This window comes from Austrofundulus limnaeus, unplaced genomic scaffold (assembly GCF_001266775.1).
Source record: "Austrofundulus limnaeus strain Quisiro unplaced genomic scaffold, Austrofundulus_limnaeus-1.0 Scaffold454, whole genome shotgun sequence".
NCBI lineage: Eukaryota > Metazoa > Chordata > Actinopteri > Cyprinodontiformes > Rivulidae > Austrofundulus > Austrofundulus limnaeus.
In genome coordinates, this window is record NW_013952856.1 from 279,570 (window position 1) to 289,352 (window position 9,783).

The following is a 9,783-nucleotide window of genomic DNA, read 5'->3' on the forward strand; positions in this document are numbered from 1 at the left end:
ATGCAAAGCAGAACACAACTTTTCTGCCAAAGCTTTTATTAACAAACAATAGAAGTTTTCACAATCCAAACAGATGCAGCAATTTTACATTTCCAAGCAATAAAAAAACTCTTAACAAAACTTGAGTCAAACCACATTATATGGGTGCTGTACTGAAACAAGTTAAAAAGCTACAAAAACTACAGTAACGATTTGCTGATATGTGAACTAATCTTCCTAAATCTGAAGCACAGTCAGTGATGTTTTACTACAACCTTTATGCTAAAATTAGAGGAATCTTTGCTTCTCATGTGTTCTGTTGTCCAAAACGGGAGAAAAGACAAAATTGTGATTAGGAGGAAGAAACTAGTCCACCAGGTTCTGTCACAAAAAATAAAACAATTAATAGTCAAAGAGTTTAAGAGGAAGGCACTGTAGAGTTTGAACAAACTTTGGCTTAGAACAACGTGAGAAGGTGAACCCACCCCAATGTGACAATTTAAAACAGACATGCAAGAAAATAAAAGAAAAAAAATGCAGATTTATAAAAGAAAAACAGTGAAAGATAAGTGAAGCAGACAAACTGACGTAATAAAAAAGCAGATTTTGCCATTTTAAAGATCAAACAGAATTAGGTTCTAAGCTAGGTTTTAAAGTTCTGGATTTGGCACACATTTTTATACAAATTTAAATAACAATACACATATAAATATAAAAAGATAACCGTCACCATTTTCCACTGCTTACAACAGCAGGAGAACACGTCACTTGTTTTGCTGTATTGTTCCCATCATGAATGTCCGTGACAAAAAACACGTTTAGGTTTGTTTGCCACGAGCAAAAGTTTTTAAAGCAGTACAATTTTTTATATAATTTTTTCCCCTTTTACTTCTTTGGCTGTTTTCTTCTCAGACAAAAATCAGGGCAGAAGTTTCAAACACAAGGTCACACGTGTTCGGATGTGCGCTTCGACCAAAAAAAAAAAAAAAAAAAAGGCACAAAACGTGGTCAAATCTCTGGCAGCTTCGGGGGATTGAGCCTTTAATCCTCAAACATCGAAAGTGGTCCGAAAGGAGTGGCTGCCGGACTCGTCTCCCTATTCGCTCTTTAGGCTCGCGCCGCCGTTCTTCTGTTGCCGCATCTTCCTCCGGTTCAGGTAGCCCGTGCGCTGCAGGCGGTTCATCCTGGCCCCCAGGAAGATGACAATGCTGGTCGGTACCAGCCTGGTGGTCACCCAGCCCTGCAGGCAAGGAAAAGGTCCAGGGTAAGTACTTACGCGAGGAATTTACAAACATTGTTTTGTGATGAAGATAAAAAGTTAGGATCTTCACGGCAGCAGGGTTTTCATGTCATAAGTATGTGTCTGATCTCATTCTGGTGCCAGATCAAACTGCACCTCCAGCTCTGACAAAAGACCAGCGCCATCATGTCTCTGATGCGATCTGTCAACTTTTACAAATATATTCTGTCACCATCTTAAAAAGACAGTCTGCTTATTTTTGTATAAGCAGACTGTGTGTAATAAGTGTTACTTAGGTGTCAACGATAGMCATGTGATGTGAGTATCAGTCACATGGAGGCAGGGCTTATAAGCCTGAATTTTGCCTGAAACTCTCAGACTGAAGAAGTCTCTTGGAGAAGAGACGAAACGTTTCATTAGAGAAGAACCCGTCCAGAAGACCTATACAATTTTTTTCTTTTTGATTTTTTTACCTGGATTACTGAGATGCATCAGGACGCTTATTTTTGTAGTTGGAGAAATGGACAGCTAAGAGGGCTGATAGCTCAACATCCTCAGCACACAATCACCGAGTGACCCAGATGTTCTTTAGAGACAGCAGCAATAAACGGAAACAGTCATACAAAGATTTTTACCTCATACTTCATGTATGAGTGAAGTCCTGTCTATGAGATAAAGTGATAGATCACTTCAAAATGACTAAAAATTCATTTAAGGCAGAAATATTGACACTTGTTTATCAGTTTAATAATATAAGTGTTGAGATGAGAAGCATTCAGTTACACCTTTTTATATCTGCCATGGCAACTTTTTTTTTTTTTACTCAAAACACATTTTATTAGAAATCTTTTGTTTTTGGTAAAGACTAAAAAGTTAAGTCAGCTAATTTTTTAACAATGCTTCTTGGCAATAAATCATACCATTTGAAAGCCTGTTAATTTCCCTTTTAAATGGTGCCACATTTGTAAGGAACATGCATTTGTGGGATGAGCAGTAGAGCTGAGTGTGTTGTGCACTTTTAGACACTTATTTTGAGCTTCTGGTCCCCCTCAGGTACTGGCAGGCAGTACAGTAAGTGCTACAGCTAGCTGCTGCACACTTTTGCAAAAATATGATCCGATACTTATGGATAATTCTCAAAATTGTGAGATAATAATTGTTCAGTTTTATTTTATTTTATTTTACAGAAACCAACTTCAGAACAGCAGATCTGTCCTCCAGTTAACAGTGTTACTGTAAAATATTTAATTCAGTGCAGTTTCCAAGTTTATCTGCTGAGGACCAAAAGGTGTCTCTTACCATGACGGCGTGGGGGAAGTAGCCGTTGGTCTGAGACTGCAGACCCACAGTGCTGAGCTCAGCTGCCACATAGCGCTCTGGGGTGGGCTTATCCAGAGTGGGCTTCCTGATGCGGGTCATTTTGGTGGCAACAAAGAAGGGCAAAACACTCTGTGTAGAGAAAATGTAAACAGGTTACATTAGCTTTAACAAAAAAAAAAAAAAAACTCTAAATACTTCATATATTTGCTGTAAACTCATTTGTCATCAGGAGAAAAAGAAACAAGTCAGTTACACACTTCAACCACAAGGTGGCACAAGAGTGGCTTTCTTATTCAGATCAGCCTGAGCTGATTTAAACTTTAAAGTGCCTCTACTTCAAACTAGTAGTCCACAAAATAATTTCAGTCTGAATACTGTTTCAACTCAAAAGGGTAAAATTAAATTATATTAAATTAGATCTTTATACCTTTGATTGTAATATTCTGGGAGATTACAAAACTGATAAAAGGAGGTAAAAATCTGTGGTTGTTTCTACACTATAGAAGCAAAAAGGACTTCAAAGCTACCTCATGGAAAACCTTAACATTTAAAATGTAAACAGGCTCAACAACTCAATACACACCATTTAAGAAAAAAAAGTCATCTTCACAATCAGATTAAACCTTTAATCTCACCTGGATGATGATGCCCTGACGCCTGTACTCCTCCTGGAGGCCACGAGAGAAGAAATCTATAAAGGCCTGCAGACAAAAAGGACAAAACCTGGTCAGACTTCTCCGTTTAATTTCTTTCAAATGAATGGGTTGAAGGAATTAAAAAAAAACATAAAAATGTGTCGACAGAATACTAATTTATTTACACCACCACGACAGGTATAATAAATAATGAATTATAAATAAATAACGTGCCTTTGTCAGTCTGTTAGCAAAATATCTCAATGTCCAAAACTTTAACAAAACTCTCAGAAAGTCATCAATGGATGAACAGTTTTAGAAATGGTCAACCTCATTTAAAGATGACCGTCACAGCTAATTAATCCAAGAAAGCACAAAAATGGTGAAATTCAGTAAACTTAAAAACAATGAGCTAAATTTTAACATGAAGCTGCCATCCTCTACACATACCGCAACAAATCACGAGATATTAGTTTCAAACTTTGGCACAAGATGGCAGGTGATATGTAATCCTTTAAGGCCTTGTGTGAAGATCTGTTTCTAGATGGATTTGTGTAGTGGTGGGAAGCACTAATCTAAAGATTAGTTCCACTAGCCCTAAAGCACTAACTCAAATATTTAGGTCTCCTAATACTTAAGCACAAACGCACTGAAAGTTTTATCAAAAGCTAACCCTAAACCACTAAAATAACCCAGTCAACCCATGAAAACTCTTTGACAACATGAGTCACATATTGCCATGTTGCTCTCTTAAACCTCATCATTGACATCCCACAGCTGTATTTGGGTTCATTGTCACCTGGTGGATAAGTGACACACATTTGAATAAAATGTGCGACAGCTTCCACCATCAGCTGTTAACATTAATGTTGCTCAATAACATTTAGACCTCAGTTTGTGCTCCTAAATTTAGCAAGTGCTAATCCAGCTAATCCAGTAAAATTTTAAAATTAGCAAAAACCCTAAAGCACTGATCAGGAAGTTAGTTCCCCTATTAGAGCTTTAGGGGAACTGTGCCCACCACTGGATTTGTGGTATTAGAATGAATTAAAAGCACAAACCTTAGTTGCAGAGTAGAGTGTGAGCAGAGGGAGGGGGTACATGCCGCTAGCAGAGGAGATGTTGAGGATGACGCCTTTAGACCTGAAGAAAACAAAAAAACAGGAAAGAAAAACAGTTAAAAACTTATTTTGTGACCTTAAAACACTCAAGAGGACAGAAAAGCTTTAAAAATCTGTCTAATTCCTGATTAATAATAAAAAAAACTTTATATCTATAAACATTAAGCATGCTGACAAATTCACACAGAGTGGTATTTCGGTCACACACACACACACACACAAAATAAAAAAAACATTATGGTAGTGGTCGTGTACGTTGCCATGGCAGCCTGTTGCTGCAGTGATGTAGTGAAGACGCTCCAGCCTCACATGGCACCAAATGTGCCCGGGCAGCTATTGGCTGGCAGGAGTCACATGGGAGAAGAGCAGCCAATGGCGAGGGAAGAGCACTTTGTGTGAATTGAAAGCTTGTCAGCATTGCGAACAAAGGGAGCAGTAGAAGAAGATGCAGCGCTGGAAACGAGCTCGGTGAGGATTTCTCCTGCTGCTTCCCCAATGAGAAGCGTCAACTATTACAAAGCAGCATTTCCCCTCAGAAAAATGATTCCTTGAATATAAGAGGGGTCGCCCGCCCCCTCTCCGTTTGAGTGTCATCATTCACCAAAGTGATGCTCGACTGCAGTCATTTAAACTCACCTGTCAACCATTCTGGGCAGCACAAGACGGGTCATCTTCAAAAGAAAACACATAAACATCACATTAACAAACATTGCATAAATAACTCAAGACCAGAAAAACAAGGTGATGATGGAAACAAGAGGGGGGGGGGGAGCTAAAAGTAGAAGGGCTAAAGAGAGAGAGAGACGGGCAGAAAGCAGCAGAGAGAAAGAGTTGCGTGGGTGGCGAGTACAGACAGCGTTGGTGTAGTCCACCGTTGCTTTGGGAACAACGGAGACACTGCAGGTACCACGGCAGGAGCAACAGAAGGGGGGGGGGGGGGACACAAAAAGAGGAGAAAACGACTTCCACGGATTGGCTTCAAACAAACATTTGGGTTGTGCCAACAGAAGCTGGTTTGGCAGAGAAAATGAGCAGAAAGCTCACCTGGCACAGTGAGGTCATGTTGACGTTGATCATGTTTGTGATGAACTGAAACACACAGATCAGTCTGATGAAGAAATGCACCGATAAACACAAAAAGACCAGCTTTTTTTAAATTTCATATTCAAAATTACACCCTCAGCCTAAAAAAACTTGAGGATTTTTATGTAGAAATATAACAAATCACTCACATTTTCCAGGTCAGGGATGTGAAGGTAGTACTCAGGGTAGGGATAAGACACGCCAACATTGTTAACTGTGGAAAGCAAAGAAAACATAAGATATTATAAAATATTAGCTTAAAAAACACACAAAAACATCAACCACAAGGTGGCAGCAAAAGCAAACAAGCTACAGACATGCAGTTACTAAAGACTCAGCCACACCTTGCAACCATTAGAGCACAACTGGAATCAGGAAAAAAAAAAAAAAGAAAAAGAGAACAAAGAGTTCCTTAAATGTTCTGCTCAAAACGTACAACTCGAGGCAGCGTCCAAGCCTCTGCTGATGACAAACATCTAGAGCTTCTGCACATCTGTAAACTATGACAGCCAACACAAAGTGAGATTAAATTACAAAAATAATATAAAATTAAAAAAATCACCTTAATCTGCACTTTCCTCATCAAGAGCTACACAGTTTTTACAAACTGCAAGATGAGTTAAATGAGAGCTTAAAAAAATGTATATTTGTCATGAGTTCCATTAAGGCCAAATGATCCTGTAAGAAACTGAATATCTCCACACAAAGGGTAAATAAAAAGGTCTTTGATGCTGCATGTAAAAGCTTAAACTTTTGTTTCACTCAATGGAATATCTCATCACGAAATGATGTTTTAATTCATTTATTTTTACTTAGATTTATAGAAAAAAAATGAAAGAAAGGAGTCTGAAGTCCAGTTATTAGGAAGTGAGGAAAAGCAGCAACAAATCAACTCTTACCCAAAACCCCGATCTCCAGACCCCGCAGTCCTTCTTCAATCTTGGGATAAATGTCAGTTTTCCCAAAATCAACAGCAATCGTCCTCGTCTCCACTTTAAACTGCTCCTCTGTGAGAGACAACATTTCATTAGCTATGACCCAGTGTAGCCAAAACTATATAAAAAAAAAATCTTTAAAACCAAAATGTGCTTAAATTAAGTGTGTTTAGGATCCTGTTTGATTTCACCAAATATCACAAACGTTTTCCTGTTTTCCAGAAACTTCATAGAAAAAAAAGGAGCATTTTTTAAAAATTTGGTCACTGTTTGAGAACAGAAGAGGGCGCTGTGCACCAACAAACCACCCCAGTGGTCTTCCTCGACCCCTCCTGTTTGATGTGCCCGCTGCAATTACAATTTATTGTCCAAAAGACTTGTTCAGCAGATAGATGGCAAATGGGAGAGGAGCATTGTGTGCTGAAGCCAAGATCTACAACTAGTTTTAAAAAGTCAGAAAAGTAACGAGGCATTCTTACAAAAAAAAAATAAATCATTTCCAAAGGTATGATAAACAGTGATGTTGGCTGCTCCACTGGAGGAGTACTTCAGCAGAGATTCTAAGCATATGATTGGATGGAAGGTAAAAAATATAAAATGGAGAGTGAAGCATGCAGAAAGATGAAATTCTAGGTGGGACTGAGAGAGTTGCCAGGTTACATGGCAAAGAGGGCGGGTTTGTCAGACTAATCGTGAGGAAGGAGTGCCAGAGTTTGGCAAGCTGCTCCCTGCTCGTGATCCATCAGCCCCCCCTCTTTCGATTTGAAGCACGACAGGGGGAAAAATAAAAAAAAATAAAAGTTAAAAATGGCTCTGTGGGCACCATCCAGACAGAGACGGAAGAGACACCAAGTTGTGGAAGTGGCCACAGTCAGAGGGATGGGGTTGTACGCTCTCACTGTTCAGACTGTGCTAAAAATCTGAAGCCAGATTGGAGGTGGATGGAAGCTGCTCCCGGTCACATGAAGGCTGGTTACTACGACTTCAATCCTTCAATGAGTAAAACCCGATTCATCCCTAAGCAGAGTCTCCAGAGGACTTTTTTTAAGCAGACAAAAGGCATTAAATCAGTCCTGCAGACAACAAAGTAGCTGCACCTGATCAATGTACAAAATCCATAATCTATATAAAATAACTTCATGTGAACACCTGTTGCAGCAATACTTTCCATTTTTCTGCTCTCATTTGTGGTCAGGGTGCAGAGGCAACAGGTCCACGAGGAAAACCTGGATCTCCCACACAGTGACCGTATGCCCAGCTCCCCTCGACCCAGAAAGAAAAAGTGGGTAAAGCTAAGAAAATAGATGGAAGTTCTGGTTCTCCACCCAGAGGGACATACTCTACAAGAGTAAAATGTTTTTCAGCTCATTGTGACAAATGTAAACAAAACAATCTAACAAATCACCATAAGAATCAGAAAGGGTGGATACAAATAGGTTCACTTTTTATGGGAACTTACTGGGAATCAGCTCCAAACACTTATCTGTAATGCTGCGGAAGCCAACACCCTTTATTACAAACCACACACACACCACACACACTCACCAAGTGACTTGGCTACATCATCCAACTTCTCCTGTGAGCGGCTGATTAGCATCATGGCAAATCCTCGACGAGCCAGCTAGAAGAGAGAAAAGGGGAAAAAATCTGGTCGTGATCTGTTCACTGTGGTCAGCTTAATAATGGTTTTAATTCAACTTTAGGATCGACAAAATGTCAAAACTTTGTTTGCAACTACTGATGGTAACATGATAAGTATACACAGCAGTGAAGGTTTAACCCCCAGATCATCTGAATGCATTAAGTAGCTACATATGAAAAGGAAAAAAAAATTGTATAGGTCCTCTGGACGGGTTCTTCTTTAATGAAACGTGTTGACGGTCTTTCTTTCTGAAAGTGTGTGAACATTGATGGGTTTCTCTAAATATTCTTCTATTCTGGCCTATGAGCAAACATGATAAGATTTATCAAGAAAATACATTAAATGGGGAAAAAAAGGGGGTCCACAAGTCTTACCTCCTCTGCGTAGGATTTCCCGATCCCATCTGTGGCTCCCGTCACAACTAGAGTGAAAGCAAAAAAAAAAAAAAAAAAAAAAAAAAAAAAAAAAAAAAAAAAAAAAAAAAAAAATGCACAAAATGGTCAGTTTTGGTTATTTGGACAAAAGCAGCACAGGCTGGGTCAATACGTCTTTATATAAAAAAACAAAACACCTGAAGTGATGAAGTTTGAAATTGTAATCTAAACTTCACTTCTTTTGGTTTAAATGCTTCAAATAAAAGATTCTCAGTCATTAAATTAAATCTGAGCACTCACGCAAACATTCTATAACTTTCTGAGGAAAAAAAAAGAAAAGAAAACATGATTTGCATCCAGTTTGGCCACTTTTCATCGACGCCCTGATGTGGAGCTAAGCCAGACAAAGCAAATGTGTTAAGGGACACACCTTGCAATATAATTCACCTACTGAGCCTCTCAGCAGTAACACATACAAAAATACAAGAGCAACAGGTTGGGAGTAGATGTGTTACAATTTAAATAGTTTGAACTATAGAACTTAACGTTGAAGATTATACAAAAACAGTAGAAAGTAAATATGAAAGAAGTGTATTTAAACAAAGGACTATCAAGTTCACACTACTAACTTCATTAAAAGCTGATGTAAAAATAATACAATTTCCTACAAATGATTTTAGCCTCTAATCAATATTTTTATGCCGTCAAATCAGACCAGATGAGCTGAACAGACTTTCTATTTTTGAGAAAAATGGATTTGATGAAACCAAGCAGGAGGCTGAAGCACGAGATGTTTTTCTGGTGTTCAGGCTTTGTCTTCACCTCGTCACGGAAGAGGGGCTATTTTTAAACATTCACTGCCCATTAACCCTCAGCCCCTCCTTGATTGATGGGAGGATGGCGAGAGGGAAAAAGACTGAACCCCCCCCCCCCCCAAAAAAAAGGAAGTGGAGACCTTAAAATGATGACGAAACAATGTACAGCGGTGGTCTACACATACGCCTTGTTGTAAATCAGGAATTTATAAGCAAGGCTGGGTGAAAGATTAATAAAAAAATGGTGGAGGACATTCTCTTGCAAAGAGCTGGGGGGGTATAAAAAAAGAAAAAAGATGAGGGGATGCAAAGAGGAGGGGGTGATGACGAACATGGAGAAAGGAGGGTGAAGTGGGGTAGGGAGGGATCCTGGGGATGGCTAAAAATAGAACTGGAGCGAAGCAAGAGAACAAAAGAGTGGAGGAGAAATACGGAGCAGAGATCACTGTGGAGGAGAAGAAGAGAGGAGTGAGTGAATGAAGGAGAGAAGGGAGAATGAAGTAAAAAAAAAAAAAAAGGAGCAAGAATCCCCAGTTATTTTTAAACCTCCCCCAGGTTAAGAATGAAACGCTCCGTGGCAGAAAAGCCTCAATGGGAACAAAATCAGGCTGTGGCTACAGAGGCGGGGTGGGGGTGTGG

At 39.2% G+C, this 9,783-nt stretch overlaps 1 protein-coding gene across 1 annotated transcript in view; it reads right to left on the minus strand.

The window, feature by feature from the left end:
- The window catches only part of hsd17b12a (hydroxysteroid (17-beta) dehydrogenase 12a), a 16,550-nt gene continuing 6,767 nt past the window's right edge, over positions 1-9,783 (minus strand). The window contains exons 2-11 of the mRNA XM_014025067.1: positions 8,330-8,376; positions 7,859-7,934; positions 6,278-6,385; positions 5,528-5,592; positions 5,340-5,384; positions 4,932-4,966; positions 4,236-4,317; positions 3,175-3,240; positions 2,519-2,668; positions 1-1,219 (exon numbers count right to left, since the gene is read on the minus strand). Coding sequence (XP_013880521.1) covers positions 1,076-1,219; positions 2,519-2,668; positions 3,175-3,240; positions 4,236-4,317; positions 4,932-4,966; positions 5,340-5,384; positions 5,528-5,592; positions 6,278-6,385; positions 7,859-7,934; positions 8,330-8,376 — 818 coding nt within the window. The 3' untranslated portion in view covers positions 1-1,075. The remainder of the gene's footprint in view (positions 1,220-2,518; positions 2,669-3,174; positions 3,241-4,235; positions 4,318-4,931; positions 4,967-5,339; positions 5,385-5,527; positions 5,593-6,277; positions 6,386-7,858; positions 7,935-8,329; positions 8,377-9,783) is intronic.